Source organism: Neophocaena asiaeorientalis, unplaced genomic scaffold (genome assembly GCF_003031525.2).
Source record: "Neophocaena asiaeorientalis asiaeorientalis breed wild unplaced genomic scaffold, Neophocaena_asiaeorientalis_V1.1 scaffold4, whole genome shotgun sequence".
NCBI classification, from domain to species: Eukaryota; Metazoa; Chordata; class Mammalia; order Artiodactyla; family Phocoenidae; genus Neophocaena; species Neophocaena asiaeorientalis.
Genome location: NW_020173682.1, coordinates 3,371,667 through 3,383,282, shown reverse-complemented (window position 1 = coordinate 3,383,282; position 11,616 = coordinate 3,371,667). Strand labels below are relative to the sequence as shown.

Below are 11,616 nucleotides of genomic sequence, written 5' to 3'. Positions count from 1 at the left end.
TAGTCACCTAGATATGCCACACAGTCATTTTTGATTCTTACTGGTCATAATGTCATATCATTTGTACATATTGTTGCAACTGACTTGCTAAAAAATGTTAAGCATTTTTTGTGTCAATGTTCACAAGGCACATTAACCTGTAGTTTTCTTTTGTTGTAGTTTTTTTTGTTTTTAAATCTTTCTTCTGGAGAGAGCTTTGGTAATTTGTGTCTTTTAAGGGATTTTTTCCATTTCGCCTAAGTTGTCAAATTTACTGGCGTATAGTTTTTAATATTTCCTTGTATTTGAATTTCAGTAGAATCTGTAGTAATGTTTCCTCTTATACTCCTGATATTGGCAAATTGTATCTTCTTTTTATTCTAATTTGTCTGGCTAGAGGTTTATCAATCTTATCGATCTACTCGGAGAACCAGCTTTTGGTTTCATTGGTTTTCTCTGTTTCACTTTTTAAATTTTCCTTCCATTCTGATCTTCATCATTTCCTTTCTTCGGCTTTAGGTTTAATTTGCACTTCTTATTCTAGTTTTGTAAGGAGGTAGAAGTTTAGGTTATTATTTCTTAATTTTTGGTATAAATTTCCTTCAAGTGCTGATTTAGCTACATCTCACAACTGTTGATATGTATACTTACTTCCATTTTCCATAGTTTTCCAGTGTCCATAGTTCAAAATATGTTCTAATGCCCCTTTTGATTTCTGCTTTGACCCATATATTTAGAAGTTTGTTATTAGGTTCCAAATATTTAAGGGCTTTCTAGATCTTTCTGTTAATAATACTAACTTAATTCTATTCTAGTCAGAGCAAATACACTGTATGATTTAAATCCTTTTAAATTTATTGAGATTCGCTTTATGGCTCACAGTATGGTGTACCTTGCTAAACATTTCATGTGCATTTGAAGCAAATGTGTATTCTGCATTTGTTGCATAGAATGTTCTAAAAATGTCAATTAGGGCAACTTAGTTGATAACGTGGTTCAAGCCCTCACTGATTTTCTGTCTACTTGTTCCATCAAGTATTGGAAAGGGGATACTGAAACCTCTAATTTTAATTGTATATTTGCCTATTTCTCCTTTTAATTCCATCACTTTTGTTTTATGTATATTTGAATTTCTGTAATTAGATGAATAAATGTGTAAGAATGTTATGTCTTCTTGATAAAGTGATCCTTCTATAATTATGAAATGACCTTTTAAAATTCCTGGTAATATTCTTTGCTCCGAAATGTACTGTCTGATATTAATATAGCCACTCTAGATTCTGATGAGTGCTAATATGGTATATCCTTCTCCATCCTTTTACTTTTGTCCTATTTGTGTCTTTAGATTTGCAGTGGGTTTCTTGAAGGCAGTATATAGACGGGTTTTTCTTTTTTTATACCATCTGACAATCTTTGCCTTTCACTTGGGTTGTTTAGACCATTAGCATTTAATATTATTGATGTGGCTGGGTTTAAATCTACCATGTTCATATTTGTTTTCTATTAACTGTCCTCCGTTTCCTTTTTCTTCTTTTTCTGTTTTCTTTTGGGTCAATAGAATATTTTTTACGATTTTACTTTATTTTCTTTCCTGCTTATTAGCCGTACCTCTTTTTTGTGATTTTAGTGGTTGCTTTAGGACTTAAGTATACATCCTTAGCACAGTCTACCTTCAAGGGATATTATACCATTCTGAGTGTAGGATCAGGCCCCTAAGGCCCTCTTCCTTCCCTGACTTTTGTGCTACTGTTCTCATATTATGTTCCTTCTCCTTGTGTTATAATGCCATAATACACTCTTATTATTTTTGCTTCAAAAAGCTGATTATCTTTTAAAGACTTAAAAGATCACAAAAAGAGTTTTAATGCGTACACATATATTTACCATTTCTGATGGTCTCTGTGTGCACCCAGATCTCTGATACCATTTTCATCTGCTTCAAGGACATCCTTTAACATTTCTGGTATCGGACGTCTGCTTGCGATGAATTGTCAGATTTTGGATGTATGAAGAAATATTTCACCTTAGTTTTTGAAAAACAATGTTGCTAGGTTTAGAATTCTAGGTTGAGAGTTTTTTTGTTCAGTAAGGATATTGCTCGCATGTCTTCCAGTGAACATCTGCCGTCACTCTTATTTTTCTCTGTAATACGTCTTTTTAAAAATTATTTTTAAGATTTTTCTCTTTATCATTGACACTTAGCAATTTGATTATATGCTTTAACAAATTTTCTTCGTGTGTGTGCTTGTGGTTCGTTGATTTCCTGAGGTCTGTGGATTGTCTTCATCACATTTGGAGAAACTTTGGTCCTTTACTGTATTCTGAACACCTAAGCCAGAGTGAGCCTGTTCTGACCACATCACTCCTCTGCTCCAGAATCCTAAGTCCTTAAAGTCACCTATCGGGCCCACCACGAGCAGCCTCCCCAATGCCCTCTGACCTACCTTACCTACTCCTCTCCTCTTTGCCTGCGCGCCAGAGCCACACTGCTGTTCCTTCAGCAAACCAGGCACACCCCGACCCTTGTATGTATGTATCCTCTCCACCCCCCTTGCCCCATCATCTCTGTGGGCACTTCTCTGCCCACCCTACCGGAAACGGCGACCTCCACCCCATCCTGGCACTGCTTCTCCCCTCTCCTTGCTTTACCTTCCCCCCAAATACTTACCATAATACAATTTAAATTTTACATATTCATCTTGTTTTTATCACTCAATGAAATTATAAATTCCATGAGGGCAGGAAATTTTTTCACTGTAGTAGGACCTAAAACAGTCCCAAGCATACTAGGTAATCATTCAATAAATAATTGTTGAAAAAAATGAACTGGAAAGTAATTGCTCACGTTTTCATGACCGGCCCTGCCCCCACCTTTACTGAATGATTTTAATTAAAGTCACACAAAAGTTCTCGGCTTGAAAAGAAAAGCAAACGACCACTACACATTAGTTTGTCAACATGTAATGCCCTGGGTTTATTTTGTGAGAATTCTATCACAACTTTTCCAGGTGGGATTAAAAACCTTAAGGATAATGTATGCCATTGGACTGGGCATTCAGACTTCGGTACTGACAAAGCACTAGTAGTAGTCTGTTAAGTACCATTCTCTTCACAGAAGAGAGGTCAAATATTTCCAAAGGAAGGCACCCGATATTTGTGGTTCTGGCCTCGCAGCCTTCTGGAGAGTCTTAGAAGGAGAAAAGCTGGCTGGCTGTTTTTAGAAACTGGAATGGTGATACACGTACAGCAATTACTGCATTCTTCTCCCTTATATCCTTTTTGTAAGAACAAGTAAAGCATGAAGTCTTTGAAACAATTCGACAATAAAAAAGTACAATTTTTTTCTTGTGCTAAAAAAAGGGCAAGACAACATAAACTCCAGTTGTAAGGACTCCATCTGCATACTTGATTTAACACTTTCTGGTGTGGAAGGAAATGGGACTACTGGGCTGTTTGCAGAGCAGCAACATGACATTAGTGCTTTAAGTACCAGAAACTGCCCACAGCTCTGTGGGCAGGTGGGGATGGGAAGATTCAAGAGACTTCATTTTTAGCTCGTTACTTGTCCTAATGATAGTAGACCAGGAAGATCCCCATTTAACAGTACATTCCCCATTTTTTAAAAACTGATGCCTTTTTTTTTTTTTTTGTAAAATTCTGTATGTATGTCACCATTTTTTTTTCACATGATACACAGAAAACTCAGGGACCCAGAGGGGAACCAAGTTATGTTATACCATTTACAAAATACCAAGGAGTCCACAGCTACCTAACACATTTACTACAGCACAGGAACCAATGAAGGTACAGTGTACAAAACTGTAAACACGGCACAATAAATAGATAAAACAGCAGGTTCTGCACCATGCACATGATGTGATGACACCTCATCTCTACACTCTCACATCTCACACTCTTTGTTGCAATTTATTTCCCTCCCCCCCACCCCCAAGTGCAAAGCATCACAAATGAACATCTCTGTATTCAAGTAACATATATACAAGGGTATTACAAATATGCAGTACTGTACAGGTAATTGCTGTATTCTTAATTTACAGATGTTGATTTTTTCCCCTATTAACAGTAAGAAAAGAAAAATTGAAGCATGAGAGATGAGCATTGCTGTCAAGTCCCCACAGCTGCCACAGAAACGCATGTGCTGCATTCCATCATCCCTTGCATTCAAAATGCTACTGATGCATAGCACCTAATCAAGTCCCCAGGCTGCGGCTCCACTCCTGAGGAAGCTACGTCACCTCCATCGCTACTGTATTGTCTGCTATGTTGTTTAGTGCTGGCTTTTCTGATTCGTGATTTTCCCTGTTGAAAAAAGTTCAATAAATTACTTATCTGCAATCAATTTAACAAATCAAGATGATCTTCCCAATAAAAAGTTTAAATGTTTTTAATAATAGAGAGAGATCTGACTCTTTTGGGACAGGATAGCAAGTAGAGGAATATGAACTTTTACGATTTATTATTAGGAACACACAACTGGAAGTCAGGCTTGTGTCCGCTGCACATTCCATGGTCAGCTACGTTACCAACAAACCTGTAGCAGCACCCAAGCAACCTAGATGTTACAACACATAAAGAATAACCAAGCTTTAGTTTATAGTTTCAATCTCTTCCTCTATTAAACCTTTCCTAAGAGTTTTAAAAAGGAACAATGTGAGTGAAGGTCATTTATGTCAGGACTTTTAAAGTCCGAGTTTTTTCTCTACGTGGAGCTGAGCAATCAGAAGACCAGGGTCCCCGCTGCCCCTGCCCCTCGACTGCCGACGTGCTCTGGGAGCTCAGTTCCTCCTCTGGGTCTCAGTTCTTACTTAACTTACTTATTTACTTATTTACTTTTTTTTTACAGCAGGTTCTTATTAGTCATCCATTTTATACACATCAGTCCCAATCGCCCAATTCATCACACCACCATCCCCACCCCCCCGCGGCTTTCCCCCCTTGGTGTCCATATGTTTGTTCTCTACATGTGTCTCAATTTCTGCCCTGCAAACTCAGCTCCCTCACCTTTAAACAGAGGGGCTAAAGTAAGTGATGCGAACGTTTCCCTTACACTCTGAGTCTCCCGTGGTTATATAATTCTGTCGTGATGAAAACCACGTATTATATATTTAAGTAAGAGCTATAGTTGTTTGGCTAGCTATGACTAGACCCAGAATATTAAGAATGGATAAGCACTGAGCAGATGTGACTACCACGTAAGTTCAGAAGCAGAAGGGATGCACGGGTCCAGAAACCAATGGCTGCAGTCTGTTGCTACGAAGCCTGCTCCCGCCCTGGGCCACTGCCAGCTGAGGAAGTCTACGCGTCAGAGCGGCAGCCAAGACGCCTCACAGTCCGGCCGCCAACCACTCCAACCTCTACCACTAATCTTCCCAAATCTCTAGACAAACTAGGTTACTTGGTAACCTCTGAAACACATACGTATTTCCCCAACTCTTTTCTTCCTCCCTTCTGCCCAGCCAAGATGAAATCTGATTTTTTTTTTTTTTTTGGTAGAACATTCCCAGAATATCCCTGGTATAAAAAATATCTCTTATATGGAAATTACAGCCACACTCTATACATGCTAATTTGACAAGCATATTATATTTTGTGATATCTCTAGAACAATTTTTACCTATTACTTACAATTAATATTATTTAACTTTTCACACTTTTATGCTCATCTTCTAACTCAACTGAAAACTCCTGTCTTTCTCTTTTTGTTTCCCCTCAAGTAGACAGCAAGATTTTAATTCCCGTTAATATTTAAAACAGAATAGAGCCTGAGCAAACATTCTAAACTGTCTACTGAAACCTAAGAAAACAAGTTAGCATAGAAAATAATGGTTTGATTAAAAGCTGACCCGGCATGAATACTGTAACCCTTTACATTATTTACATTATTAAGAGAGGCTTGGCTGCGACAGTGAGAGGCCCGCGCACCGCGATGAAGAGTGGCCCATGCTCGCCGCAACTAGAGAAAGCCCTCACACAGAAACGAAGACCCAACACAGCCAAAGATAAATAAATTAATTAAAAAAAACAAAACAAAACAAAACAAAAAAAACAAAAAAAAAAAAAAGAGAGGCTTAATTAGTGTACTAGCCATGGCGGGTTTTATCAATTCTGTCTATGTGAGAAGCTGTGGAAGAAATCATAAGCAAAAGAAACATTCTAAAGAGAACTCCTTCGATCCAAAGGTGAAATAAAGAGTGAGAATATTATAAGCTCTTATTATACTAAGTCATGTCCCAATCATAGATGCAATATTCACTATACTCCCTTGAAAGTTCAAATTCTCAGCAATACTGAATTACAACATTTATCTGTTTAGTTCTTACATATATAAGGAATTCTCATCTATACATTTTTAATGTATATAAGGAAAAGAGCAAAAAACACAAAGAAATAAGTAGAGAGCAATGCCAGGGAAGTTAAGTCAGATTTCATATTTTTCAAACACTTTGGGTTTAAGTATACTCACCGTGGAACTGCATCTACGGAGGATGAAGACGGGACCTTGGAAACTTGACAGTTTGCTGCGGCAGCCAGCTTTAAGGCAGACGATGGGACAGCACTTAAAGTCCTAGGTATGTGTCGTGCGTTTATGGGGGCAAGAGAGTTTACAGTGGCGACTGACGAAGGTACAGTTAATCGGATGTTGTTCCCAATCAGAACCTGAGTTGTTGCAGAACTGGCAGCAGTCACTGGGTGACTCGGTGCACTGTGGGAACCCGCTGCCTGCGTCGCGCTCGCAGGCTGTAGCAAAGCTGGCCCTGCCGTCGACGGACTCGTGTGGACAAGTGCCGGGGGTGCAGTACTACTGAGGTGTAAGCCCTTGTATACTCCTAGGGAAAAGGAAAGAAGCAGCTGAACAACCACAACTCTGCTCCTTGTTTATTACAGACGTACGTTACAAACACTATCAAAACACCTTAAACGTCTTTATCCTTTTACCTGAGGCTGGAAGGACGCCATTCACCCCGATTCCAAGCACCACATCCTCCTTCATCTTGAATCCCATCAGTTGTTCTGATGTCACCAAAGCAGAAGCAGCAAACTGAGCGCTGGCAGAATCCAAAGTCTTGGAAACAAAACCCTAAAAAGAAAATACAGAACAAATCTAATCAGCATCACTTAGTCTCAAATTATTATTAAAGCCACACAGGTTACCAAAATCAGTCTGAATATAAATGAAAGTTGCAAACCACTGAAATAGCTTCATCTCTCTGACAGGCATAAATTTGATTAATGTTCAAATCATCTTATAACTCAAGTATTATGAATTTTGATCTTCTTATGTGACAATATATAATATGGAATTACCAAAATAAACCTTTCATAAGGTGGAAACAGTAAACCTCCAACACAAAGTGCTGGACACGAAATATGCTAGTAAAACACTTCAGTGATTTGCAATGAATGAGTCAATGGATGAATCAATTCATATAATCTGAATAAGTATGTAAAACTTCCTTCATCTAACTTACACATACATATACACACGCGACCAGAGGCACGTTTGGGACAGTAAGATAACTCTCCCTTTAGAAGAGAAGGAACAAAACATCACATTCTAACTCAGCCTAGAAATTAAGAAGCGCCTTGGATTTTTTTTAATGAATTTTTCCTCTAAGATGCTTAGAAACACGAATCTCAGCCTTTAGTTAAGCCTTAAATATGTTTAAGTGGCAAACATTTATCACGCTTTAAGTTCAAAAGTGATTTGATAGCAAAAGAGGTTATTTGAGCATAAATTTTAATAATAATTAAAGCTCTCCACATAGAGAGCTGGGTGGGGTTGTATATTAAAGAGGTACGTTCACAGACTACAGGTCAGACTGGAAGACAGGGTCTCCGTCTCATCTGACTATGCTTTTTAGTTTTACTTTTTAAAATAGGAAGCAGAGGGCAACAGCTTCTATACTCACCTGTAACGTTCTTTCTAAACCCTGTACAGAGTGGCTATGATGTAGATTCAGGTGAAAGCCACTTTTCTGCTGGTTAGGTGCAAGGCTCTATGACAGCAGTTGGTAATTAGAGATGAGCTCTGGTGGGAAACCACGAGGGGTAATCATGAGACAGACAAGTCCCTCACCTGTGACGCGGTGGCGGAGGAACTACTACTTGCTTGCTGTTGCTGAGTTTGTGCAAGCTGCTGTTTCTGCATGAGCGCCAGCTGCTGCTGATGTTGCTGGTATTGTTCGGCTGTAAATGCTGAACATAAAATGAGAAAACACTTTATAAAAAGGCACCGCTATCACACACATCGTATAGCACACTAAAACAAATTTTAGCATTTAAGAACAAATGTGCGCAGGATTAAAGCATTTTAGCATCCTGTCAGAGATCACTTCCGAATGAAAAGTTCAGCATGTTTATAACCACACTTAACGAGAGTGGCTTGAGTTTAAAGAAAAACAAAATGAAACTTTCCAAGCTGCACGTAGGAAAGAGAAGTGCTCACTTCCCAAGTTTCAAAACCATTACTTTTTGTAAGCTGTGACACTTGTGCTAGACAGTGTAAAAGGTAATACCAGCTTTTTTCATCCGCATTATTTGAAATTCAACTTTGCACTGAGCTTGAGAAGAAATCTGATAATCACCATTCAGTTTCTAGTTTATTCATACTACTGCCCCAATGCATTCAGACGATCCCTAGCACATCTGTGTAGAAAGGCTAATTGTTCTACATATTTTCTAATTTTAGTCATTACAAAAATTTCCTTCATATGAAATAGAAGGTTGTTGGTTTATTACTTTTTTTTTTTTTTTAAAGAACCCATCCTTTAAGTTTAACAGGAAGAAAAGAGGCTCCAAAGGTTAATTAATTTCCCCCACCCTATTAACCCACCTGGAAAAAATCCAGTCAATAAGAACGGAGATGTTTATGTTGGTTTACTGTACAGAATGATGTCTGAGGAAAGACACTGTGTTATGCTACTTATGTTTGTCTATGGAGAGCTCAGTTCTAAAAAAAACAAACAAAAAAATGTTCATTTATTACTCCCCCAAAAAGTGTGTGCAGTTTTTAAAAAGGAAACCTTTTTCTTTTTCCTTTTTTTTTTTGCCAATTTAAAAAAAAGAAAAAAAAAAAGCACATACAATCACAACATCTGACTTTAAGGCTTCTTTTAAGAAGCCTGTGATGGTTGCGTAAGAACTATTTAAAACAGAAAAAAAAAGGGTTATCATGCATCCCTGGGTACTAGGGAATCTATAAATCATGCATATTTCCTCAATCTGAAGTTTAATGTTTTCAAAATACTGTCAGCTAATTTGTTGTCTTTAGTTAAAAACATTTTGATAATTTCTTTAGAATATTACTTCATCAAGTTTTGCAGTTTTCACTTATAACTCATAAGAATCTTTATCCCCCAGGATACAGCTTCTGCCTAGGACACCTACAAAATGCTTAGATAGATGTTAAGTAGAAATTCTACCACATTTTGAACGAATCAGAAAACTGTGAAATAATGTTTAAGAAAACCTCAGAAGTTATTAGTATTTACACAGGCTTTTATACTTGCGCTGAACTAATTTCTTGGGTTACAAAGGCAAAAAATAATTGCTTGTTGGAAAAATTCTACTTTTCATTTTCTTATTTTGGGTGTTACAAATCTGTTTAGTTGATATATGTCCTTTGATGAGTTTCTCTTCCTACTATGTTTGTAATTCTCAGATCTGAATTCTACCGGAAAAAGCTTTTATTGATAATAGGATAATCCCTAAATATTGACATAAACTTTCTGTCAACGTGACCATTTCTATATAACAGAAACGTGTTAAACCAGAACTTGAAAAAAAAAAAAATGCTGCCCTGAAAGAGTGATTATAATTAAAATAATATCTCTATGTTGAAAAAAAATCCATAAAAGCAACTGTTTAAAACTAAAGATCCTTAATTTATTAGATAGGTTCGCTAATACGTTTTTGTGATTTCTACTTTAATTTCCTAAGCTTGAGTGCGTTGCCTAAATCTTGAATTTCCTGGTAGGAGATAATTAATAAACTTAAAAAAAGAAGAAAAAAAAAAAAGGACCATTTCTGGAAGGTCACGTCATTACACATCTAGAAAACAATAATTTAGCATTCACTGTAAAGATCTATACACAAAACTCCATTTATATGAATGAAAATATTCTTTTGCAGAATTCTGCTGGTATTTGTTTTAATTTAAACATTGGCAATATTAAATTGGAAATCGATTTGAATAAAGGTTCCAAATATTTTTTCCCTATTTAAATCAACATTTCAGTCCTCAGTCTCTGAGGGTTTTGTGAATTTCACTTTTTTTTAACAACTGCTAACTTCCTCCAAATACAGATTTAGAAATAAAAATACAACTGACATTTTAGATCACTAACGCTCATTGAGATTTTAGATCCCTATGTTAGCCTATTTCTTACATATCTCTATACTCCAGAGTCTAGTTATAAAAATTTCCCCTGGACATTTTTGATAAATGTTCTAGAAGAAATGCACAGAGTAACGTAAGCTAGAAGTGATGGTAATAAAAACCATGGGTCTAGGGGCCAAGAGATCTTGATTTTTCTTTCATTCTCAGCTCTGTCATAACTGGCTGAGTTCACCTGAGCAAGTTATTTAATCGTTTGGGGCTCAGTATGTTCATCTGAAATACACAAGATTAAATTAAGTCATCATTAAAGTCCTTTTCAAGCCATGGGATGCTAAGATTTTATACTTCTTCTGAGAAATAAAACTCCAATCCAAAAGGCTGTATGAATGAGTAGGAAAGCTTGGACAAAGGTAAGGCAGTAAATTTGGGCAAATAAAATCTGAGCTGGGTTTTGCACTATTACTTACACAGGAAACTGAGCAAAGTCTAACCAAATGCTAAGTGGAAATAAACAAAAATGAGCATATTTCCCTGTATCTCTATCAAGGTAAAGTTTTTAGGTTGTATGTCTACCTCCAGATATTGTGTGGTAGTCAAGTTTGCAATTCACATAAAGATGGACAAGGTGGTTTTGTGGACAGATCACCAGACCTAGAATCAGAATCATTTCAAAGGACCAAAAAATTTTAGATCAGGAGGGATTCTTGGTGATTTCCTTCTATAATCTCACACTAGAGATGAAGAAACTTTCATCCGAGGTCACAAAGATATTTAGTAGTGGAAGGGGAAACAAAACTACCTCCAAGCCAATGAAATTTTAAATATAAAAAGAAATAGACAAAAGTTTGTTTTAGATTTAATACGATTTACAAAAAATAATCAAACTTTTTATGTACCAACAGTGTGCATCATGCTTTAAAAGAAATCTCATCTATGGAGCATCTGACAGACAGGGGTCTAGGGAGGGGAGCAGAGTCACGGGAGGGACAAGATTAAAAGCTGAGAACAGGGAAGGAGCACGACAGGACTTCAAATATCTGGAGGACACTATGATGTGGGAGAGCAAGAAAACGTACTCAGTGTGCTTCCAAGGGCAAACAGGACCTGCGGATTTAAATTTAAGGAGGCAGCTTTTGCTCGATATATGGACAAACTTTCTAAACAAGACTCCCAACTGCAGAATAACCTGATCTAGAAAGTTGCTGAATTTTAATCTGTCCCTAGAGGTGCCGAGGCAGAGGCCAGAAACCACCGCTCTGTGGGTAGCTTCTAACAAT

General features: G+C 37.2%; 1 protein-coding gene across 2 annotated transcripts in view; it reads right to left on the bottom strand.

Moving 5' to 3' along the window:
- Positions 1-2,924: 2,924 nt before the first annotated feature.
- EPC1 (enhancer of polycomb 1) overlaps positions 2,925-11,616 on the bottom strand; it is a 93,691-nt gene continuing 84,999 nt past the window's right edge. For both annotated transcript variants that reach the window (XM_024750041.1, XM_024750040.1), the window contains exons 11-14: positions 8,078-8,196; positions 6,937-7,078; positions 6,464-6,827; positions 2,925-4,299 (exon numbers count right to left, since the gene is read on the bottom strand). In XM_024750041.1, the coding sequence (XP_024605809.1) occupies positions 4,227-4,299; positions 6,464-6,827; positions 6,937-7,078; positions 8,078-8,196 (698 nt within the window). In that variant the 3' untranslated portion in view covers positions 2,925-4,226. The remainder of the gene's footprint in view (positions 4,300-6,463; positions 6,828-6,936; positions 7,079-8,077; positions 8,197-11,616) is intronic.